The sequence below is a fragment of the Ambystoma mexicanum genome, chromosome 4p (genome assembly GCF_040938575.1).
Source record: "Ambystoma mexicanum isolate Mex_15411 chromosome 4p, UKY_AmexF1_1, whole genome shotgun sequence".
In the NCBI taxonomy this organism is placed as follows: Eukaryota; Metazoa; Chordata; class Amphibia; order Caudata; family Ambystomatidae; genus Ambystoma; species Ambystoma mexicanum.
Window position 1 is genome coordinate 973,266,950 of NC_090927.1, and position 26,276 is coordinate 973,293,225.

Genomic DNA, 26,276 nt, shown 5'->3' on the forward strand with positions numbered 1-26,276 from the left:
ATCTGCAGACATCTTACTCTTCGAGTCAGACATACAGTGCACAGAGGTCCAGCCCAAAGAGCCAACCGTGTGTTACACATCACCTTTGAAGATACGGCATTCACCCAGTCAAGACCGGCGCCTCTGCGGGAATCAGGTGAGCGTTACACCAGCACAAACTGTACGCTAAACTCGAGAAATGCTCCTTCGATGTCACCGAAGTTGAGTTCCTTGGTTTTGTTCTCTCGCCAAAGGGAGTCAAGATGGATTTACACAAAGTAGATGCCATCCTTACTTGGCCGTCACCTTCTTCACTTAAAGGAACCCAAAGCATGCTCGGCTTTGCGAATTCTTATCACCGATTTATTCCAGATTTCTCACGGATAGACCACGCAATCACATCATTACTGAGAAAAAAAACAACAAAAAATTCCAATGGACTGAAGAGGCAGAACAGGCCTTTCAAGAACTCAAGAAAATATTCACCTCTGCGCCAATTTTACGACATCCTCGCCCTGATCTCGCCTATGTAGTGGAAACTGATGTTTCCAGCGTAGCTGTGGGAGCAGTTCTCTCTCAAAGAGATCCAGAGACGGGCCAATTACACCCCGTGGCCTTTTGGTCATGTAAATTCTCACCACCAGAACCTAACTATGCAATTACAGACAAGGAATTGTTGGCAATAAAATCAGCCTTCAAAGCCTGGCGGCAGTATCTACTAGGTGCCAATCATACCATCACAGTTATCACAGATCACCGAAACCTTCAATACCTAAAGTCAGCAAAAGCCCAATCGTCAGAATACGATTACGTAATAACATACCGTCCGGGAGTTCGAAATGGGAAGGCAGATGCCTTGTCTCGTATGGGTGTTGAAGAGAAAACTAACAGTACCCTGGACCCTGTTACCATCATCCCAAGTGATAAACTACTGGGACTCACCACCACATTGACTGAGTGAATTTCGAGATAAGATTCGAACCTTAATGAACCCCGAAATCTTGCAGAAATGGAATTCCCAAAATGAACATCACACAGTTCTGGATGGATTACCCTAATTCAGGGAACGACTATATCTACCAAGTAAAGATCTGCAAGAATTGGTCATGTCTGGTTATCACGATTCCCTGATCGAAGGCCATCCCAGAATTGCTAAGACTCTAGCCAAGGTTAAACGGAATTATTGGTGGCCCACCTGGTGTAAGGACATTGCTCGATTTGTTCTATCCTGTGGGCTATGTGCACAGAATAAAATCACAAAAACAGAAACCAGCTGGCCTCCTACAACCACTGGATATTCCACCGGCTCCCTGGCATACTCTTTCTCTTGATTTTATTACCGACTTACCTCCCTGTCAAGGTTTTAATACCATTCTGGTGGTTGTAGACCTGTTCTCTAAAATGGCACATTTCATTCCATTCAAAGGACTTCCTAACGCTACCCGTCTGGCAAAAGCATTTCTTGAACAGATTATAAAACTGCATGGTTTCCCCTCAGCCCTAATCTCAGTCATTGGAAGCCAATTTGTATCCAACTTCTGGAGGAAATGTTGTACCATGGCACAAATCGATGTTCGATTATCCACTAACCATCACCCCCAAAAGGATGGACAAACAGAAAGAACAAACCAGATATTAGAACAGTATCTATGTTGCATGCTGCATCAAGTGGAAGAGAATTGGAAAGACTCGTTATGGATAGCGGAATATGCATACAATAACTCCATACACACTAGCACGGGACAAAGCCCGTTCTACACAATATACGGAAGACATCCACGTACCTTTGAACTAGACTCCCCCACGACCTTGGAAATGCCAGCGGTAAAGACTCTGCACACAAGCATAACCCAAGCCTTCAAAAGGGCAAATGAACATTTATTGCAAGCCAAAGACAGACAAAAGAAATTTTCGGACCGGCATCGAAAGAAAGCTCCCGATTACCAAGTTGGATACAAAGTCTGGTTGGCATCAAAACATGTGCCCATAAAAGGTACTGGAATCTTTCGTCCAAGATATCTAGGACCCTATACCATTGAATCAGTGATAAATCTGGTGGCCGTCAATTTAGCCTTACCACCAAGCATGCAAATTAATCCGGTGTTCCATGTGTCACTTGTAAAACCTGTACAACCAGGAACCTGAGTCTTAACACCACCAAAACCTGTGCTAGTTGATGGAGAGCCTGAATTTGAAGTTAAAAACATCCTGGATTCGAAACGTATCAGATCTAAGCTATACTGTTTAGTGGACTGGAAAGGGTACGGGCCGCAAGACAGAACTTGGGAACCAAGTGAACATATTCACGCACCATGTCTGATTAAGAGGTTTCACCTGGATAACCCCACCAAACCTGGACCAGACAGGAAGGATACCATGCGAGGGGCCTCGCGGGGGCGGAGGGGTGGGGGAGTGCTGTCATGACCATTGTGAGGGGGCACAAGTTGTGCCACAAGCAGGCTCCTACCAGAACCAGGAGGGCCTTAAAACCACTGCAAAAGAGCTCCTGGAGCCAGTCCTGGCACCTTTTGCACCAGGCTCATATGTAGGAAGGAAGGGCTGTCCAAACTAGGTCCCATTTATGTACAGGGGCCTTTAAATCCAACATGGAAGCACCCACACAGTCTAGTTCTAAGAACCAGGCCATGCGGTCTAGTGTTTGGGGTGTGGCAGGCCTGGAACTACTTTCCCTGGTACTACTTTACCTCGGCTATATAAACCACACCCTGACTGCAGAACACGCTTCGAGTTATTCTGCAACCCGCAGCGTGACGCTCACCATGTCCAGCTCATGGTCTTCAGCATCTTCCTGTAGTCCTGCAAGAACAAGAACAAGATTATTCTGTCTTACCTGAGAAAACACCATCCAGCACTCAGCATCTCAACTGGGCTGCAATCTGTGGAAACCGAGAGAAGAACAAACATCACTCACCTGTGAGTACTAGCTTAAGGACTTCTGACGAACCGCTACCTCAGCTGCTGTTCGAACATTGCGACCTGCAATAACGAGAAAGGGAAAAACAATATTAGAATGCGTGCTTCCAAAACATCAAATTCCAACGGTCTTGCCTGAATTGCATCGCGCTACGCCATGCTTCCATCCAGAGTACCACAGCAACATCTGCAAAGGAAAAGAGACTTATTTAGGTTTGCTTTCAATATTAAACAACCGCACAGAACCGGAATCTGTTACCTTGACAGATTCCGGGGGCCTGTTTTTCATCACGCTCTCATCCACTCGCAGCACCACAGCAGCCTGTGAGGAGAAGAAGAAAACACAGGTTAGCTTTAAAAGACAATTACGGCGATGCGCTTCGTGCTTTCTCTTACCTAGAAAACGTGCCTCTTCATCCGGCACGCCAGCATCAAGACCTTCGTACCTGAAAAGAAGGAGGCAAAGACATTAACGAATTCTCAACATAAACAGAACAAAGACTTACAATTAACAAACCTACCTGCCTACCAGCAGATTCGGGGTCACAGCAGGCCTGGGCCCAAGGAAGGCTAACTGCACCAGTGAAGCAACTCGGGCAGCTCACCAACAAATGTCAAGCGCCCCTGCACAAGAAACGCAGGCCGGATAGCTCACCCTACAAATAACTAAGATTCATTATTCAGCACTGGGCAACTACGCATCCAGGGTTCCAGATCTCAGAGCCTTCCAGACACCCCCGGGGATATCAGGTGAGCGTAACAGTTACCCCAGGGGTACTGGGAGAGCGCAAGCATATTCAACAGAATTTTACATGAAGATCTTGGAAACCTAGACACAAAGAGCACAATCATTCAGTATGTGGATGATCTTTTGATATGTGGGAAGAATGAGGACAAATGCAGGCAATACTCTGTGACGTTATCAACACTCTTGGCACACAAAGGCTACAAAGTAAACAAGGACAAACTGCAGTACTGCCTGGCAGAGGTCTTGTATTTGGGTCAGCTAATATCGAAGGATGGCAAAAGAATAATCCCTATCAGGGTAGCTGAAGTGCAAGCGGTGAATGAACCTAAGACAGTGAAGGACATGCAGAAGTTTCTCAGCATGTGTAATTATTGCCGTGCATGGATCTCAGAATGCGCAGGGTACACAAAACCGCACCTACAGGGCCTCAAAGGAGCACAGAGAGAGAGAGAGCGCATCAATACAATGGACACAAGAAATGCATAATTCCTTCAGTACACTGAAAGAACTGATATCAACAGCACCCGTTCTAGCAAACCATGACTATGAGCGCAAATTTTATTTTTCGCATTGTAATGGGACACTAATGACAGCAGTCCTGACACAAAAAACATCTTTGGGTCACAAGCCTCTGGCGTACTACAGTGGTAAACTAGACGGAGTTATGCAAGGACACTTCGCCTGCAAACAAGCTCTCGCAGCCGCGGCGTTCGCCATTGAAATGAGTGCAACAATTGTAATGGGCTGCTCCGTGGCATTGTACGTGCAGCATTCACATTTTGCCATATTAGAAAGGTCTAAGAGCATAATGACTACACAGAGAGCCACAGCATATGAGATCATACTCTCAAGCACAAATATACACATAGTGAGATGTAAAACAGTAAACCCAGCCACTTTCCTCACAGAAGCTTGCACAGTGGAAGACATGCAAACACACGATTGTGCTACATACAGAGGAGAGGATGATGGTACGCCCACAGCCAGGCAGGACGCACTGACTGAGGGGGAAGTTTGCTTCATAGATGGGTCAGCTTCAATTAATTGTGAAACAGGAGAAAAACATGTGGGAATAGGTGTGGTACGTCTAGAAGAAGGCGAGTACGAAGTAATAGTACAAAAAAGGTTGCCCGCCCATTTCTCAGCACAGGCAGCAGAAATAGTAGCACTAATTGAAGCATTACACACGGCCAAGGGATGTGCAGTGACAATATACACTAACTCAGCATACATGACCACAACAGTGCATGGGGGATTGGCACGCTGGGGAAGGAAGGCATTTCGAAGAGCAGACGGCTCCCCAGTGCAGCACGCCGATGTGTTAGTAGAGTTAATTGAAGCACTAAAGGAACCAACGGTTGTGGCATTGGTGAAATGCCAGGCCCATACAAACAATAATGACGTAATCTCCTTAGGGAACGCAGCAGCGGACGCTGCTGCAAAAGAAGCTTCATAACTAGTGAAAGAAGTTGCAGGTGAGTACAACTTACAAAAACATGTAGAAGAAGAGCAGAGGGAGGGATACAACTCCATGCCGATTTCACAAATATTGGAGTTACAACAAGAAGCGCCAGCTGAGGAAAAGGAGTTGTGGGAAAAAAAAGGAGGGTGTAGCGACAAAACAACACAGGTAAAGTAGTAATGCCTCAAAAAATACTAGAAATAGCTTTCCAACAACTGCATTTCCCAGCTCACAATGTAAAACAACATAGAGTAGCAAAATTCAGGAAGATTGGTTTTTTCCAGGATTACAAGAAAAAAATATCCAAGCTGGTAATGGAATGTACAACATGTCTAATATGTAACTCAGGGATGACACTGAGAACATTACGAGGAACACTGCCCAAGCCAATAGGACCATTTCGAGAACTACACATAGATTATCGAGATATGGGCGAAAAATGCAAAGGGTCCCGATACATGATAGTGGTAGTGTGTCCTTTTACAAGATGAGTGGAGGCAGGCCCTTGTGCCCACCCAGATTGGTGCAGGAGGTGTTTCCCGCTGGGGAATATACGGCGCTGTACGCTCGGACGCACTTTGTCAATTATCTGTTCAAAGAAGTGACAGCAATATTAGGAATAACACACAAATTGTGCATGATTCATCAACCGCAATCAAATGGTGCTGTTGAGAAGATAAACAGACTCCTGAAAAGCAGACTCTCAAAACTATGTTACACAATGAAAAAGAATTGGGTGTGTTTACCCCTGGCCTTATTTGAGTTGAGAAATCAGCCCTGTAAGGACCATCATTTGTCCCCCCACGAGATAGTGACAGGAAGACGCATGCACACTGCACACTCCCCACTACGAAGGCAGTCTGATGCACATAGGAGTGCAACAATATTAGGGGAAGAATTTCATGAGTATTTGACAAAACTTATAAAAGCAGTGCGTATGATTGCAAAACAGCTCGCACCACCATTCACACATGAAGCAGCAAATGACACTGTAACACCACCCACTGACAGCCCTACAGGCCAGCTCGAGCCAGGGGAGATGGTATATGTGAGGAGCTTCGTACGTCGGTGGAATGCTCCAAGACTTCATGGCCCATATGTATCAGACTTAGCAGTGATAGGAGGGTTGTCAGTGATATCAGCGTCCGCCTCCCCTTCCTCCTCACCTGAATCCTCTGAAGATGTCTCCTGCCGGGTAAACTTCTTCTTTGTCTTCTTTCTTCTGGAGAAGAGGTACGGTCGCCCGTGGTAAGAAGCCACCCTGATTCCCTGCCAAGCAGGGAAGCAGTGGGCCCCCTTCCCGCAGGAACCAGGAAAGAGGGAAAAAAGCAACGGCTCAAAAAAAAACCCTCTTGGAGATGGTAACAACTGAAGACTGCAGAAATGCCTTGGCCGGTCCGGGTGAAAAGCCGATTGGAAAAAACAGCAGCGTAACTGCACAGCGTCCGAATGAGTGTGGTAGAGAGGACTGGTCAGCTCAGGACCGGAAGGGAGAAAGTCCGAAGAAAACACACAGGAAGGGAATACCACGAGAAGATGGAGCAGCAGGTCCGGCACTGGAAGGTAAGAGAGTTCCGTAGCAGGAGAGGAGGGAAATCCAAGCACCGGCGAGACGGGACTCACCGGAGCAGCAAAGGCGGGTGGGAGGCCAGGGGAAAAAAGGAAAGCAAAGGCGGCGGCGGGGCGCAGAGGGTTGAAGGAGAAGGGACAGGAGGGAAGAGAGGAGAACGGAATACAAGAGGAAAATAGCACAGGCTTGGAGCTAAGCGAAAGCACGGGAGCAAGCAACAGAGCGTACTGACAAAGTTGCAACGCGCCGGCCCCGATAGGGGGTGGGGCATACAAAGGAAAACAGAGAGACAGAAGAAAAAGACTACAACGGCACCCAGGAAGTAGAGAGCAAAACCCGGGACATCCTAATGGCGCCGGAATCGCCAAGTGTTCCATAGTCTCCAGCGGCTCCCCAGAGCCCGTGGCATGACAATATGAGGTGTAAAAGTAAAAGGGCTGAGGTACTGGATACATTTTTCCGATGTACGAAAAGCTTATGACAGTGTAACATTAGAAGTGGGAACAGGCAGAACAGAAGAGGTGACACAGACTTAAAGAGGAGCTCCGAGAAAAGAAAAGCATGATGTAATGTAAATAAGAAGATGATAATGCAAATGACGACAAAGAAATCGAAATGAAAAGAGTTGACAGAAATTCTCTCTCTGTAATGTGGCTAAAGATAAAATTAATGAAAATGATATCTAAAATGCACAATAAATGAGATGATGAGAAGGAAGTTTATTTATAAAATTAATAAAATGTTAAAGTGTGTATATATATATATATATATGTATGATTGATACACTTTATGTATCATTATGCAGGAACAACCATGGCAACAGAGGGGGCCCCCCGATGTCAACAATGTTAGAGTAGATAGAAATGGAAATGTTAATTTTAATATTAGAAAATATAGGTATGAATGTGGTTTGTTTGTGTGTGCAGTAATATTCTTTTCAACGTTGTTTGGACTGGTGGTGTATTGGACAGTTGCATTCATATCTATAGATACAAATGAGGGGGGAAATGGAACAACCATGGTACAGAATTGGACCCATTGATCTGGGACGGGGTGAAACTGATCTGGGAACACGGGAGGAAAAGGAATGATGTACATCATGCAAGTAGTACAACCGCCACTACTATAACAATGCTCACCACTGCCCTATATAATCACTCTGAGTTCAATATAGTTGCAATGAATGACCCAGACCCCTCTGAACTTGCCTGGTTAAATGATTTTCCTGACACAACTGTATCACTTGAACCTGACACAGCAGAGTATGACAAAACTGAGCCATACAAGATGCCCAAACTCATAGTGGATGATGAAAAAACTGCCGAAAGATCCATGGCACTATATAATGAGTGGGAAAAAAGGGGGCAGGCGGGGTACCCTTAATGCAGCAAGCTGAAAAGAAAACTGGGGGGCACACGGGAGAAAATATGAGACAGAAAAGGGGGGCGGGACGGAGAAACTATGATGAATACCACGGGTTGGGATTAGATACAATACAAGGCATAAAACAAGCAGTGTTGTATAGCAATTTGCTATGCAATTCTATAGGTTTGTTAATCAAATTGACACTTGTGTAGCAAAGATTGCTATTTAAGTTGACATGTTCAATCAAATCACAGCTAGCCCTGCATTCCTCTCTGACCCTCAGTGCTCTCTTCCCTCTCTTTTCTCTGTTCACTTCAAGTGCTAATGGAGAGAAAGTGCAGCAGTAATCATCTCCTCCACTCTTAAGTGACAAATGCCTGTGCGGGAGTGCTAGGCACAAATTGCATTTTTCTTTTTCAAATGATTGCAAACCAGAAGTAATCGGGATGCTAGTTTTAGTGATACTTGTATTAAGCTAACTATATCCTGTGTGGCAAAGACTAGTATGTGTTTCTTTTATATTTTTTTAAAAGATCGTCATGGAATTCCATTCCTACAAACGTAAGTTGTTACATAATGCACAATTATGGTATTGAAACAGTAAAACACTGCACTATCTCCATGCGTTACAGTAAATATTAGGTTGGTGTATCTAAATCTCATGTTGAATCTTGTTGATGAAGATACATCATATTGACAAGTGAACACTTTTGAATATGTACATGATGACACGATCAAATGCTTTTGATGGCAAAGCTAGTTCTGTAACTTGCTGGTTGTATAGATCTGTGCAATTGGTGCTCAACCCATGAGCTGATACCATACTCATTGACTTTCTATTGTATCAGCCTTTTGCTTTATACCAGCTACCCTGAAAGTGAGATGACCACAAACTGCAATATTAAACTCAAAGCTAACTAGATGTTTATGCAACGTAGTTATCTACTGCACTACCATACACTGTAGTAAGCATCCAGAGCTCAATGCGCTTTATAATTATGATTGCATTATATATTAGTACCTGCAGGAGACAGCTGGTCAAACTGTTTTCAGAACCTTTTTATATCATATCTATTTGTGTCCCTTCATGTAGCTAACCCTTTACATTTTACAGACACTCATCCATGGCTCGGTGAGTACCATTTGCAAGGGATGTTTGAAAGTTTATTTAACATTTACTTTGTTTACATTAAATGTCAAATAAAAGTTTCACTGTGCATGACTGGCCTTTGGGGGGCAGCAGTGTGCTGACCATAAAGCACGTTTTGTAGTGATATGCACCATTTTACAGATATCTCATTTGTGGTCTTGCGTTGCTATGGGTTGAATGCATTTCTCTTAGGTTGAATGGGTAAACTAAGTTACCCGACCTGCAAGTCTAGCTGAATTTTAATGAATTTGCAAGTCATAACTGTTCTCACTATTGTCTTATTTCAACTGTATGCAAAAATGCTTTATTGTTGCTCATTTCCTGTAGGCGGTAAAAATAACTTATGGCGACATTAACAAATATTAGTACAAGATCTCTAATGAAATGGGTCCGTTTGCTAATCAATACAATTTTATTTAGCAAACTCTGCTAGTCAATTTTTGAAAACTAATTTATGACTTGCAATAGAGGACCCACCACACCCACACCAATCCAATAAATGGTACGCAGACATCAGTAACATTGCAAAGCAAACAATAAACGATAGCTGTTATGTGTGCTATCTGATACCCCATGCCTCTGGTACTCCTAAAGTACTGTTACCACAAGAGTCGTCTATTGCAGATGCACAGTCTCGTTCATCTTGCACTATGCAGAATTAAAAACACTTTTCAAGCGCACACTGTCTCTTTTGAAATGCTGCAAAATGAAAAGACTTGTTATTCGAAACCAAAAGGAGTGATATGCCTGAAAAAACCCTTTTTAGTGATAAAAGGAACATTATATGTGGACAATAAACGACAAAACGACAAAACTAACAGATAACATGCAGAGCAGAGGCACTACGAGGGCTGGCGGAAGAGAAGTTACAATGGATCCAACGAACATGCACCCCGATATGGAATGAGCACATCTCAAAACTAACGTGGGTAACGGCCCTTGAAAAAGCCATTCAAGCTGCAGAAATAAATTATGAACTTTGTTTCCTTGGTGAGGGAAAAGTAACTATGGGCACAAACTGTAACAAAACACTCCTTATCCCAGTCATGAAAAAAGGAACTGCCGCCTTAATGGACAGATACTGGGTTTGTGGCACCTTCCACAGTCATGGAGAGGCACATGCTCTCAGGCAACGCTGCATTCCGCTCTGATGTTGATACCAGAAAGCCATATTCAAGGGGAGAAACAGCTGCCACCCGTCGAGAACCCGTGCAGCCAACAAAAACAGCTCCCACGTATGCCATATCTGAAGAAAGCATGCACAGCACAGTCTCACGAAAAAAGAGATCCTCAAATTACATCTCCAAGGCATCTTCCGAACTCTTGGCGCAGATTTCAGTTCGATTCCAGCTGTTTAATTCCACTGAGACATTTTTTGCGTCCCTCATTCCCAGCATCCAAGCGCGGGCCAAATGTAAAATGGCTCCAGATCACTCGCTGGGAGTTGATCCAACTGACAAACGACACGGAAGAAGGATTTAATGTGATCAAGGTGGAGCTAAGGGCCCTGCGGTTGACAACAATGCAGAACAGGTATGTCCTAGACCTGTTGACAGCCCTGGATGGAGGTGTTTGCTGAAAAATCAGGAGCGCACTTTCGTACCCTCTGCAGATGCGGACAATGGATCTCTGTCCCATGTAATAGCAGCTGTGCATAACCTTGGCGAGTGGATGAAAGAGGAAGGAGGGGTACAGCCAAGCACCTGGTTCGACAACATGTTTTCATGGGTACTGTCGTGGCTGGGAATGACCAAAAAGCTGCTGACACCTGCCATTGTTTTTTCTTCTTTTAATTTTTTGTGTGTGCCAATTAGGACTTAGGTGGCTGCAGTGGTGTTGCGATCCATGGGAGACCTGTTCCTCAATTTGAGCACACCAAGGGGCAGAGGAGGTGGCGCAGTGCCGACACTGCGGGCTCCTGTTTCATCAAGGTGGGGACAGAAACACTGTTGGCAATAAAGTGCCCTGGCTGCAGCCACAAGTGCGAGTGGGGGGGGGGGCTCTGCAGGCCCATGGAACTGTAGATGGTCAGTGCACAATTGCCCAATCTGCAGGAGAAGGTGGAGGCATATCCATGAACGGCCTCATTCACAGGCAGTCGTGAAGGACTGGGGGAGTTCCGATGGCCGACTCAGGAGATGTGCTGCTGGGAAATTAGCAGGTTTGTAGTTCTGAGACAGTGAGGAAAATGGAAGAGTGTGCACAGTGCTGGCTACATTGGAGTGACAGTCTGCCAGGGGTTCAATACACAACCCAGGGAGACCCAGTACATCTGGAGAACGTGGGGCAATTGTTGGAGATTTGAGCAGACAGGGTGGAGCACTCCTGTTGGTGGTGATATTAGGGGAACTACAGAAGGCACGGTGTGAGAAGGCAGTATAGGTGCCTGGCAAAGTTCTGCGCTGGGACTGTCGTCATTGGAATGGGAAACTTGGTGCCGGCGCAAAGGGCCTGGTTGTCCTGCAACTGGCAAAATGGCCAAAGGTCAACAGAAAAACCTGGAGCAATGCATGGAGATAAAGCCAGACAGTCCAAACTAAAACACCCTTGGTGGAAGAGTTGTTGTCAGGGATAGCGTCACAATGGGGCTTTTACTGGAAGCGATTGAAGACTCGAGAACCTCCTTGGAAAACAAAGTACAGACAATGGATGTTCATAAGAAAGTGTGCACGACGTCCTGAGAGACTGAGTAAAGACAATGCCTGAATCCTAGAGGACGAATGACAAAGTCAAGAATTCAGTAAACAAATTAATGTGGAAAAGATTACACGTTAAAGTGCTGCAGAAAACAGAATTTCAATAAATGTACAGATTCTGAAACGCAAGGTAGATCAAGTCATCATAAACGCTAGCTATGAGTAGTAAATAGAATGCAGGCGAAGCCGCCATTGTATAGAAACTGGATATTTGCATTGTGAATTAAATAAGCCAGAAACCATGAAGGGGGAATGGAAAAGCTGTGTCGGAGCAGAATAGCAGGCTCATGGAGCTGCGTGGGGAGGCCGTCTGGCCTGAAGTCAGATTGTAGGCGAATGAGTGACAGAGGTGGAACAAAGAGTGAACAGGGTGGAGGACACCAACAACACTAAAATCCTGGATTAACATGCTTACTGCAGCCACGAGAGCACTGGAAGTTCGAGCTGAGGCGCAGTAAAATCCATATACTTGGGGTCGCAGAAGGGGGGGGGTCAGAGTTTGGAGTTGTATCTGGAAAAACTTTGTGGACACTTTGAAAATCAGAGGCCTCTCGATGTGGTTTACCACTGAAGGGCACACAGAGTACCTGGAAGGAAACCGCTGGTGGGCGCTCCACCCTGGGCAATAAAAGAAAAACCTGTTAAATTGCCGTGACTGGGATGTGATCCTTCAGGACGCAAGGAGATCCACAGTATACAAGGCTAACTGTATGAGGATCTTGATGTGAGGGACTGGAGTAAGGAGACAGATACCGTTTGACTTGGCCCACAATACTTTTATTAAAATAATAAAGGGGGTGGGAAAAATGCATCACTAGCCTCAACTCTAGGAGGGGATGCCCTGCCTCAACAAAATTAAATAATGGAGCCGTCACTGTCAGGATGTCCAAAATTCAATGGGCACCGTCCCGTGTCAAAACGGAACCTGACCCTCACACTCTAAATACTGCAAAACCCAACTACCAGGGAAAAGAAAATCAACCATGTCTCTCAGCTGATCTCCTGCAGCCTTCCTCAAAACCTAACGAAAGTACCAACTCAAAGTAATAAACGCTTATTTTGCCAAGGGGGACAATCCTCTTCCTCTGGTCTTCCCCATACCACAATTGTGATGACCAATTTATTGTATCTGAACAATCAGCACTTTAGTCTGAACTGGTGTCTGTCAGACTGGGTACAAATATAATATGCCAAGGGGGACAGTCCACATCCCCTGGTCTTTCCTTCAGAGGGTTATTGCCCTTCTAGCCATTTTTAGCAGTCTTGGGTTTCCTATTTAGAAAGTGTTCCTAATGAAAAATACTGCAATTCAAAAGGTGGTGGGTGTGGGGGGGAAGGCCCTTCCCTTTTGATCTCTTCTCACTCAAACCTACATGGCTTACTCACCTGCCAAGCATAGTCAAATTGTAATATCCAGATGACTGGGACGAGGAAGAGTAGGTATTAATCAGTACTTGTGTGCTTATCACTTCTCTGGTTTAGTTCCTTTTATGTGACCTTGTAAAACAGAGGCAGAACCATTTCACCAAGCCCTGGTTTCAGCCGTCGCTTGAGCTGGTTTCCTGCCAAAGTTTCACTTATTTTTCCTTTCTTTTTAGTCCTTTCTTGCCCCCTTGATGTTAGTCTACCCAGTTCCCAAGGTGCTCGCTCCTCTCTGGGCAACACTGCTCTTCTGCCTAACAATGCTTGCTCGCTGCACTCACCGTACCTTGTTTGATCTGCCAAAGCTGTCCTGAGTGTGTGGCTTCTTGGGGTCTCTCTTTGGATTGCTGGCCACCTCTGCTTCCCCATGTGCTGTGGTGCCCACCTCAGCGTGCAGCACTCTGTGATCCACATGTCCTTCTTGGAGTTTTCTACTCTAGCCCTGCACCGGAGTTGTAAGCGAGTATGCAGTGTGCCCGTTTTGGCTCGGTGTCTCCCAGGGCTGCAGAGTACGGTGCTGCTGCTCCACGATGGCCGTGGCACCAGACAAGAAGCTCTCCTTGATTGGAGATTTACTGCACATCCTCCGCTCCGCTGAGGACTCCTTCTGGCTGTGAACCGTTTAGAAAATGAACACTGTGTGTGTTCCGTCACCAACCATTAAACACCTCTTTCTTCTTCATGGCTTCTTGCTAATTTATTTGTTCTTCTACATCTTTGCTTGCGCCACTTCCAACCATCACCCCTGCAGCCTCCACAACCACTATTGCTGCTACAACAACTTCTTTATATACTTTCTCAGCTGCCACTTCCATCAAGATGACCACTCCTGCTGCTACTACTCCTACTTCGACCACTCGAGGAGGCTCAGAGAACTTGATGTTTTCTTCCTGCCATATTGAAAGTGATAGCGGAGGGCTGCTTCCTCTTCTTTCAACGACCATGTGAGGCGTATGTCTAGTTGGATGCAGTATCATTGGGTACGCTGGCACCTATGCGGGGGAGTCGCCGAGCACCTGGTCCGGAGGGTGGAGACGTACCTCAGCGGTCAAAGGGCTCTGTGATGTTGGGGGTCTATGTCAACAAGGATGGCACACTGGTGGGGCATGGCTAGCAGCCATGCAGTGAGGCTGCTGACCTGGAAAGCACCGGCATGATCCTAAGAATATTATGGTGTAAACCGCCTGAATTTGGGTGAAATTGCAGGAGAAGGAGGTCTGAAACAGCAGAGACCAACACTGTATGTGCCTCAGCTTTCAATTCTGTCAGATGTGCCGTAACACAAGACCAAAACCAAAATGGTGGCAGCGATGCTCCGGCATGTTGCCAGAGACCCGGGAACCAGTTAGGGAAGTTCCCCACGGTTCGCTGTGGACATCCCAGAGTCCAACAACGATTGAACCGGGGCCGCTGCAGTAGAGGTTTGCGGATGAAACTGGAGCTGAGGTGCTGTGGATTGGAGGAGTGTCTGCAACATAGAGGGGGCCTCAGCAGGAGGCAGCGGGCCAGAGAGCGGAGACCGCGTCAGGAGAGTGGCTCCGCTTTGGTGATTGCCCAAAGAGCTGCAGAGACTCAGCGTGGCCCCACTGGGAGGAAGCAGGGATGCCGCAATATTGGGACCCCCAGGAGCTGAATGCCAGTGGTCCCCGCCTCCCCCCATGGACAGCAGTGGTGTGGACCCAAGAGAGTCGACAGGGAAGCCACTGAAAAGCCCCCCGGAACAGCTGAGAGTTCAGAAACGGAGGCGCGACCTGACTGCACAACGGCACCCCGACATGCTGTGAGTGGAGCTGCAGTGTGTAGATCGGATGGGGCCTCACTGGGCCTGACACTGAGCCCAGCACTTGGGCCCCTGGAGGGGGGAAGACACACCCGATATGCCACAGCGCCAACACTGCAGCAAGCACCACAAGAGCAGACTCCAGGATTTCGGGTCGGTGCAAGAGATGGCACTTGTTTGAGAGGCGTAGTTAAAGGTTTGTCAGTGCAAAGGGAGTGCAGTGGTAAAGGTGGTTGCGTAGTCGGGTGGGCCGTAATGGTGGTGGACAGAGTCAAAGAGTTTTGGAGTTCCGAGGTAGGTGGAAATTTAAATGGGTGGTGAATGAGGTTTGGAATAAGGGGTGTTGTGTGGAGGCGTCTTTCTTGTTTTCTTGTGATTAGGGAAGCGTGAACCTAGTCTTTGGTTTCTAATATCAGTGGGGCAAGGGATGAGGGGAGTGGGTGGTGGGGCAAATCGCTGGATCCATTCAGAAGGGCTAAGCGTGAGGTTTGGCTGAGCTTTATGACTATTCACTACTGCTTTTCAGCAGGGTTGAGAGGAGGGAGGAAGTTGGTAAGGGTGATGGTGTGGAATAGAGGAAGTAAAGATACCATGGCATGGGTGACTCTGTGGAAGGTCACCATGTAGGATAGGCAGCTGTCAGTGGTGGGTGAAGAGGAGGGCGAGAAGCTATGTAAACAGGTAGGTAAGGAGTAGTGCACCTAGTGCACAGAGCGAAGGTCTGATGATCTATAGGTCAGTAAATATCAGAAGTTAGCTCCCACCGCGAGGTGGTATAGGTAGGGAAGCAGTCAGCTGGAGAAAACTCCCACAAGCAGCTCAATATCACACACTAATAAACCACAAAAATCCAACCTGTAAGTAAATGAACAGGTTTAGCTCCAAAATGAAGTGGGAGCAAAATGACACTTCAGATACTTAATAAAGGAGGGAAAAGACAAGGTTATAAGAATAGACAGCCCAAATACATTCATAGGCAGGGCAAAGGGTTTCAGTTAATACAACCAGCAATTCTTCTCAATAGGCCTGGGCCAAAGTCAATGGTTCAGAGTCTTTTGTATAGGATAGCACAGTTCTGGTATATAATGGTTAAGTCTTTGCCACAGATTTCTAAAGGATTTGGCTAGGCGAAAAGTTTGACGAATGTTAAGGGAAGGGCGAGCCTTCGTAGGTGAGGAAAGTTTCATGAACGTTCTCGATGGCCGGAAAGATTGCCGGACCCCGTTTGCACAGTACCTTGTCAATGAAGAAAGCTGTAGCGAAGGCAGTGGTTCCTGGCAGTTCGAACACATCTCGCTGTACCTGAGCTTCAGTCGTGGGAACAAGAAGGAGGACGTCAGGAGGCTCCTGCACTGCCCAGGGAAGAGGCCAAAAGCTGTAGCAAGACGTCGGTTTAAGGTGCGAGTGCCTTAAAGTCCACAAGCTGGTTTCCTTCCCTCTGGCTATACGGTTTTCAACAGCACTCTGATGAAAATTCGACCAGATGGGGACGGTGTCCAGGTGGCTTGCGAGTTGGTTGTTCCCACTAAACTCAAGGGGAGAAGTTAACCTTGAAGGGCTTCTCTGTCATCGGAGTTTCAAGCAATTCGGACCTGCAGCAGGGCTTCACCGGTCTTCCAGGAGTTGCAGCAGTCCTCTTCCTTCATCTCCTCTTCGGTTCTTTCGTTCCAGTGGTCGACTCTGCTTTCCAAGTCCCAGAGACCTGCTTTTAAACAGTTTTCCCTCATTCCAGTCTGTCTGTCACTCATACAGCAGGGTGGCTGTCCTTGCCAGACAGCCAGCCGGCCAATCACACCAGAGTGCATTCAGGTCTCCTAGGAGACTAAGCACAGAGAGTTTCGAGCACCTCCGTCACATCCTGTCCACCCCAGACACTCAAGCACCAGAGGAGGGCTTCAGCACTGAAGCCTGTCAAAGGCCAACGAACAAAGGGACCAAACCTGGTTTGGTGCGCAGAGAAAAACACAAGAAGGACCTTTCCTAAAAGAAATGGCGAAAAAAGTCGACCGGAGTCTGTTTTTACAGATAGGTCTTGAGCGCCATATTGAAAACAAGGCTGACCCGACTTTTAGCTACTGTTGTTAGCGGTCGGGATAAATCATGGCAGTTTGATCTAAACCACTGCCACCAGCCATTTAAAGTAGGAAAGGGCAACATTTTACTGTTACATGAGTGTTTTGACTCAAGGGAAGCTAGGCAACCCCTCCAGCACTCTATAGGAAGATAGTGTGTGCTTGGTCAGTAAATTTAAACAGACTAGTGAAGTCAATTTAACTTAACATGCTCTGGGAGACAGTAGTCCGTCCCAGAGAAGATATTTAAACCTTGGGGAGTCTGAAAGACACTCCTGTGCCACTGCACTGAAGGTGATGTGTGACAGACAGAAAAAGATGATGCCATGGAGTTTGTTTAAAACACCATAACCAAAGAACACAAAAGTAAAACACACATCAAAATACATGAAAGAGTAGGCAAAAAGGCTCACACTCTTTCCAGGTAAAAAAATAAAATCCCAGCAATCCAGCAAAGTCGCTGGGGGTCTCAAAAGGTAAGGGAAATAAGCACATATTGAGAATTCTCCCCAACACTATGCGATTGTGATGTTAATGTTGAATGTACACATTGGGAACTACGGCTATGGATCGAGTTTGTAACCTGCTGTAAGGTGTTAAAAATGACAAATAAAAGATATTAATAAAATTAATTAAAAAAACAATAAGGCATACTCTACCAGGCACAGTACCTGAGATGTGACCTCCAGCACTATGGCATTAACGGAGAGACACACAATATATGCATCATAATATACAATACATATTTATATACAGACACCTCCCTGTGTAACATTTATTTCTCAATAAGGTACACAGGTTTATAAACCTTGAATTATGTCCCTCGCTAATATGAATCAACAAAGCACACCTGACAACCGTAAAGTTGTACAGATATTTATTCAAATTGGCAGGATGGCTAAGTACATTCCTTGCTTTACTGCCCAACTCCAAGGTTATAAGGTCACATCCCTTCCAGGTACTGGCCCCGGGAAGATGGGTGTTTTTACTGGTCTTCCCCCCTTGTAGGTGCGGGTCCCAGATGCATATCTCCTTATTAAATAGATTTGGCAGACTTTGGTAGCTTCCCTTCCAGGTACTCCCATGAAGAAGAGGACTTGCGTTAGGTTTCGGCTATCGACCCTTCCCTGTTGGGTCAGTGGCTCTGCTTGACCCCCAGCATGAGGGAGACTCCTGATAACTCTTTCTAGGTTTGCGTGCGGGTCCCAGACCCTTCTCTGGTGGCCAGTGTTATTTCCGTCCCCACTGGGTTGAGGCATTCTATCCGAGGCTATGCTTGGCTCTCTATTCCACCCTGCACGGTCTCCCGCGTTTCCAGTTACCAGTTTCCCAAACGGGATGCGTCACCAGCCCTTCCAAAGTTCGTGGTTCTTCTTGCTAGCCTCTCTGGTTCCCTTCTGATCCGTCGATCTGCTTTCTCCAGCGGCTCCTCGAGCCATGCTGTTTTGCCATCGGCAACGTCTTGCCCTCTCGTTCCCCACTCAGGAATGGTACCTGTTCGGACCCAGTGGTCCACCTCATAACAGGTGGGGGACTGCCACTCCTTTAGCAGTCCTGGTAGGAGTTTGTCTCCTGCTGGCTCCTCTGCTGCTTCAGTGTCAGCGACATCTTAATTTCTGGTCCCTTCGCCCAGTTTGAACCTCCCCAGTAGCTGACGCTGACTCCTCGCTTCCACGGTAGACGATGCAGAGTCCTTATTATGGGGCTTGTCCCACCCTTGGGTAACGTCAGTCCTTGTTGCTTGTGGTTCCGTGGTAATCGTTATACCTCTCTTGAGCCACCTCAGCTCAGCACTCAGTCAGCTTTCCAGGCAGTAAAGCAATACCTGATCTATTATTCGTAGATGGTGAATCTTCAGGTTTGCAGAGGTACATGGAAGCATTGGGTAAGGTGATGGGTCTAAATAGTAGGGAGGTGTGTAAGGTGTTGGGGGCGAGGGTTGTTATACCACCTTCTCCCTAGGTGTTCATCGTAGTCCCTAGAGGGGGAGTCTCTTGCAATCTCCGATCTCTGCTTCCATTTGATTTAATATATTTACACAGCAACCATGTCAGATAACCTTTCCTGGTGCACCGCCTCTCAACAACCCTCCTTGATGAGGACTTGATCTCGAATATTAGAACAGTGAAACGTTGGAAGATCCAGTGAAGACAAATTAAGGGAAATAATTAAGAAATGAGCGCTGAGGCTGGTGGGAGAGCTTTCTGTCTGGTACTGGCTAGGGACACAAGCTAGAGGCAAGAGCAAAGTTACCAGACATTGAAGCATCCCTCCTCAGAACCCCTCCTAGAGTTTATAGTTATCAGTACCCAGAGACAGGCAGCATGGGGCGCAGCAGTCCCAGGGTACTAGTGCTTGAGGCATTGAGGATCAAGTGTGCACCATTGATGTTGAGAAAATATGGCACCAGTAAAAAGCACAAAAAAAAGACTAGCAGAAAGAAAGCCAGATCAGGAGGGGGGTAAGGGGGTTGATGTGAGAACAAGTGCAGATGGCAGAGGACCCGGAAAGCAAACTGGATATGGTCTGAGTGGGATAGCGCTGAACAGAAGCAGCAAGCAAAGGGGACGTAGGTGGACCAGAAAGTTGCGTTGGAGGCAGCAGATGGGAGGTTGGGCGAGTCTGGCGGCGGCCGGCAAGCCACAGAGGGGTGGAGAGCGAGTAAGCCTTAACATCAGGAAGGGTCCGCATATTAACCATTAGGAGTGCAATGTTCTCCTGCCGCAGGTACAAACGGCTGCTGTAAGTCTTCATTCCAACATTCGACTGTTTAACCCGTGGGTAGGGCATTACCAGCCAGTATGTAGCTCTGTATGGCAGGCTATAGTGATTTACTGTTTGCGTGCATGCAGATTCAGAGCATATTGACTGTGCTCATTTTCATTCTGTGAGTATTGTGCCTACTCATATTCTGAGTATCTTGTATGTATGCTTATTACGAGCTTGACTGCAGAAAGTAATATTGTTAATGAGCCACCTTTAACATTCTCTTTGTAAAGTGGGAACACATGACTTTGGAACTCATTTTGGTGCAGCCTACAAAGAGAGGGCTGCTTACGTGTTAACTGATTGTTTGCATAAGGGGTCTGCCACCAGTGACTCTCCAGATGTTTTGGAACAGGACTCCTATGGTCCATCGCCATGGACTACGCTGGATATGGCTAATCAGAGCTGTATTCCATTATATCTAGGGAGACCAAGTTAGCAGACCCCTAGTTTACATGTTTAAGTCTAAATAAGGCTTGGAAATATAGGCGGTTCTGTACATGTTTAAACCTACACATACAATCCTAATCCCGCCCACTATACCTATGCATGGTGCAAGGCATTTATATGGATTCATATGGAATCTGCCTTGTCTCTGCCCGCATCAAAATCAGACACGGGCAAAAATACTATCAGATTTGTCTCACAGCAGATTGTGGGGCGGAAAATGTCTTTCCGATTAGTGTCCCCCCTCTGTGAAACAAGTTAATATCTTGTGGTGCGTTAAAACAATGAGTAAAAGGTTTGTGCATGGTTTTCTTGCACCATGAGCACCCTCTGCCAATCACAAAATGATGAGGATTGTATTTTATTTGGATGTTATTGTTATGGTTGGATTGGATGTGATGACTGCATGAAGATTTCCAGGAGACTGTGAAAGTGAATTGCTGTGTCCAATGCACGTTTGCTATTTTGGCAAATGCAGGGGAGGATGTATTTGTCTGCATTGTTTGTGTCATTATTTACACATACAAAGGAAATATTTAAGAGCATGTGCTTTATAGCCTGATTCATGGAATTATTTGCATGAAAAACGCAGATTTGCGCACCTTTCTGCTCGAAAATCCCTATACTTCAAACAGGGATTTTCGGGCAGAAAGGCGCGCAAATCTGCATTTTTCACGCAAATAATTCCATGAATCAGGCTGTCTATGTATGAGCATTAGATGAAACAGTATTAAAATTTGCATGAAAGTTTGTTTTTGGTTTGTGTATACTATGTAATTTTAACATATATTTTGTTTGTCTTGTGGGGAACTGCAGAGCCAATAGACACAATGCCAACTACTCAATCGACAGAAGGTGCAGCGTAGACATAGGGCAAACTAAACGCCTGTCGCACTGGGGCATTTCTCAAAAATGTGCCTCATAGTCCTTTTGAAAATCTCTGATTAGGGAGGGATGGGGTTGTGGGAGGAGTGAAAGACACTTTACTTAGTTTAAACTTTTACAGGTTAAGTGGATAATCCAATGTTGGGTCACCTGCCATGGAACAATGCCTGTGCTTGTCAGGGGCTGATAACGCTCACTTGCATGAGGCATCATCTCTAGGACTGGCACCGCTTAGGTTTCTGCCGGTCTTTTTTGCAGGTCTAGAGGAGCCAGAATGTCATCCTTGTGGCTTGCTAAAACAGAGCTCCAGAGAGTCATAACAACGTCCACTCAGCAGAGATAGGGATTGACTATCTCATCCAGGCTAGTTGAGGACAATTAACACCTTATCTACCTTCTCTCAATGACTTAAGAGAGATGTGTTGCCACATGCCATGGTAATTACCTGCATTCATTGTGCAGCCCTGCAAAGGAAAGGACATGGAGCGCTGCATTAGTTGCATGGCGTAGAAAAAAAATATATACATGAGCGGCTCCCCTTTCGGGATGATAACATCACTTCTGCTGGCACCTATGAGGCAGTTTCCATGGCATCAAAGTTATTGTGAGCCACTTGGACACGCCTGGTGGATGTAAAAATCCTTCAGTCCATTCAGTGCCTGAGGACTATATCTAAAGATGATGACTCTGCAAACAGTACAGCATCAAATAAAGGTTTACAATGAAAATGAAAGCATAGATCTAGGGTTTCAGATCTAATAGGAAAGTGTGCATTTCTGTGCCTCCACGCTCAATGGTTTGTTTAGAGATTCATGTGACAAAAGGGATAACCAGGTGCAGATTAATGTGCAATGGATTCGAGGAAGGACGCTGAACCTTAAGGACGGGAGACGTTGGCAAGCATATTAACTCTGTACTTCTTTGAGCAAATTTGAGAACAATATGGAATGATGGCATTTACAGACATCAGCAATAATCTTGCGTTTGATGGGCCCCATTGGGTGATAACTCTCCAATGGGCAGCACGTTGTTCGCACCCGTCACAGTGTGCCAAACATGGGATCATTGTGATTAGCCTCTGGACCAAATGTCTGAGGGGCAATATTTTGTGTGGAAAATGGGCAGCAGAAAGTCTGCAACCGATGCTTACAGGCAAAAAACATTATGACTACTTCTAAGACATGGAAAATGAGGCCCAAACTAAAGGAGGGACCCCTCTTCCATTTCAATGGCAGATGTTGGCGCAGTGAGAGGAGGCGGAGCAGAGGAAACCTAAGAGGCGGTGTTGAAGCAGATAAAAAGGCTTTTGTGGCTTTCAAGATGCAGGGTAAAGAGCCGGGATGAGGGCCGAGGACAGTGCGGCGACCATGAATGGAGATACTGGTTGCAAGGCCTCCTCTGCTTGCTCCAAGGCAATCTTTCACTGCTAAGTACAGACTGGGCTCTGACCAAACTAACTGGCTGACACTGTCAAGGTAAGTAGTACGCACACCTTTCTTTGAAAAAGATGTGTCGAATGTGAACAACGTCCAATTCAAAATAAGTTTTGGGTGCAGGGGCGAAAATGCAGTTCTGGTACAAAAAACTGCTAGTGTGAGATTCTTATACCACAAACCGATGATGGATTCTCCCTATTAGACTCTACTATTTAACCACTACTGACAATCCTGACGCCATCCAAGGGCCTATAAACCATCGCATGTATCCTGTTTGATAAGGTAGGCACCTGAGTTGCTACTTTGTGAATAGGAATGATCAGACCCAACTTTCCTAATGTTTAATACATTTTTTTAATATACACCACAAACCCTTTATGCACATATGATTTCAGATAGAGAATCTTCTCGCTCAATGAAGAAAGGTTGAACTTTGTTCCACTATCTCAAAGAATAGACCACCTCCAGGACCTCCAAGAATTTAATAAGGTGATGTTGTATTGCACTAATTACTGCCCATAACCAATATGATCAATAGTACTGATTGCTAGAAGAAATCCCTATTCTAAAGTAACTCTATGAATTTACTCTTTTTAGATATATGGAACTTGAAGTTTGAAGAATATTTGCCACTTTCGTAAAGATGTACTGCTCCTGATGAAGGGACTGCAATCCCAAAATGCATGGAGCTCATTTTTGTATGAATACTTTTTATCACGTTTTTCTGCTAAGCATAAATAAAATTCTGGCTTAGATCAGTAAAAAAATACTCATTTGTTGTTATGTACAAGAATGGATCTAAAATTCTGACTGAGTCCCTCTCAGCATCTGTGGTGTGCAGGGAACGGGAGTCTCCACCAACAAGGACACTACTTCTCCCTTGATCAACCTAACTGGCTGCCACATCCGCCTAATGTGCTAAAATCAGATTCACTTAACCTAACAACTGCAATTGAAAACATATTTTCTCACATTTGCAGCGATTTGCATGATAGCTTAATACTGACCAATGATTGGTAGGGTGACGTGTATGTCATCATAGTAGCAAAGAGAAGTTGTGACAAATATGCTCGTAGACTGTGAAAAATAAGTACAAAGTACAAGGCTCTGTGACTCAAATAAATACATAAAAAGCAGCATTATTTGAGGGACAATGAATTAAAAGAATACATTACTAAAAAGGATATACTACCAATAAAGATAAAAATCAAGCATGGAAACAAAACCTGCATTTTGTTTAGTCAGTCCTGCACCCACATTGGGAATATTTCTACACTGAAAAATATTCAAGTGAAAAATACATTTGGCTACATAATACATTCATACACCTTTTTTTAATCAGTTATCAGATTTGTTTTGTTCTCATGATATCTTCATACAAATGGCCCATGTTTCTTTAGACCACATTCGGGGTGCATGGTGCAAAGCTACAGCTAGGGTAATATTTTAACTGATGCAAAGTTTTTTGGTTTGTTCGGCCCTTACTTCACTGCTGCATACCTGAATAATCTTGCAATATTTGTACAGACATCACTGTCAACCATATGTTGCTCCAGTACAACACATAGTTCCGATAGAGCACCGCTGACCAGGAACTTGTGTCTTGACTGAGGAAGATCAGCAAGGTTTCGCAAAGCTGCGGTAAGCTACAAGAGAAAATAATTTTGGTTAGTTGTAAATTACAGCATTGTTCTCATACAGTGTTGTGAAGCTAAACTATGTAGTACAGACACAGGTAATATACTGCTGTTGCATGCAGCTACTTGGGCATAATGGCCTTTCCCGGGCACTGATCTTACATGTGACTGCCGCCACCCTATCCCTACTAGCCTTTCAGAGAAAAGGCCAACAGTAGGACTGATTCTACAATAAGCCAATACTAGGCCGAAGGGTTGGGTAGCACCATACCATCAAACCTTATAACAAATCTGCCCAATTGCAAGAAAGTAGGGCCGACACCAGGCTTTGCTTAACAATGCGTCCATCCTTGCGCCAGCCCTGCTCTCCCACATTCCTCATTTCCTCATGTCATGCAGAGATTTCAGTCAATTCTGCAAAGAAAACTGCAGCTAAGATGACAGTCTTCTTTTATGATTGAACACAGATGGAATGAATGTGGCACTGCTGTGTGCCTCCTGTGCATGTCTTATGTGGAGTTTACCTCGGTGCTGCCTGAGTGGGGGAAACGTATCCCTACAAATCAATGGGCAATGAACACATTCTGCCCCATTATTTCAAAACCATCGATATGCAATCTGCCAAGGAAACAATGATTGCAAAAACATTTAAATAAATGACTTGTTTAGATAAATAAGGGTATCAACTTTTTTGGCCCAATATTTTTATTCTATAAATAGACATACATAAGTCTGGTCCATAAAGGACTAGAGGGGACTCTGCAACTTAGAGAAAAGCCAGTATACCAGGGCAAAATTCTCAATAGCCGTGACCTACTTGGACGCCGTACAGTGTGGTAGCTGCAGAGCCCTCCTCCAAGCCTCTGCCCGTACCCTGGTCTGAGTGATGCGACCTCAGAATTAAAAGACACAGAATGCAAGATTACCACGTTTTCCTTTTGTCACTAAGGTGAAAAAGTTACTACTGTAGGACAGGGTGAGGGTGTCCAGAAGGCATTGGGGGTTAAGGGAAGTCACCTGCGCCACAAATCAAAATCTGGAAAGTAGTATATATTGGAACCCCCAGAGATTCTCAAATGACTCCGGCCTGAAGTGAAAGGGGATGACAGTAAAAGTGACAGATCACGGTCGTTGAAAATAGTCAGAGGTTCAGAAATGGGAGGGGGGGGCGGGAGGGGACAGAATACACTTATCTATGACTATACATGGAAGCAAGGAAATCCATATAAAAAACCGGGAAAAAAAACTAATGGTGGATTTGTTCGAATTTCGGCTGTATGAAAATTACATAAAGCTGAAAATGTCAAACAAATCTATCATATGGTACCATTATAGCGAACAAGGGGAACGGGGGTTGCAGGGGTGTCCTGCTCACCCTTGTTCATTACAAGGGCATCTGGGGTTGCAGGGATGTTCCCCGCTTCCTGAATAATAAAGATTATAAAAAAAAAAAATTAAGAAAAAAAACAAACAAAAAAAAAAAAAGGAGGTCCATGCGGCGCAGGTTCCCATCCAAGTAGTTGAAGGGAACTGGCGTCGCAGGAAGACAAGGAGTCGGTGTCACACAGCGAAGTATGCCGCCAATAGTTCAGCAAATGTTTTGGTTTTGTTAAAATAACTTTCGGTTTTTTCTCCCTCTGACATTTCACTTTCAATTAATTCATGGACAACAGGCTTGCAAGCCAGCACAAACAGCAGTGACACCGCCAAGCCAGCAAGTGGCTGATGAAACCTCTTGCTCATTACTCTTCAATCTCAGTGAACACGAGAAGGATCAGCTCGTTCGCAAGCTGTACAGGCAGAGTAATGTTAACAACTTAACACACTCCTGACTTCTAAAACGGTGGTGGCACACTTTAAGCCTTCGATTCGCAATAAATCACACAAATAGCAACCATGGCAATCAGGGAGATCTATCCAATTCCAG

The 26,276-nt window shown here is 45.4% G+C and overlaps 1 protein-coding gene across 2 annotated transcripts in view; it reads right to left on the reverse strand.

Moving 5' to 3' along the window:
* ARMC2 (armadillo repeat containing 2) overlaps positions 1–26,276 on the reverse strand; it is a 948,787-nt gene that overhangs the window by 436,526 nt on the left and 485,985 nt on the right. For both annotated transcript variants that reach the window (XM_069606547.1, XM_069606546.1), the window contains one exon: positions 24,213–24,358. In XM_069606547.1, the coding sequence (XP_069462648.1) occupies positions 24,213–24,358 (146 nt within the window). The remainder of the gene's footprint in view (positions 1–24,212; positions 24,359–26,276) is intronic.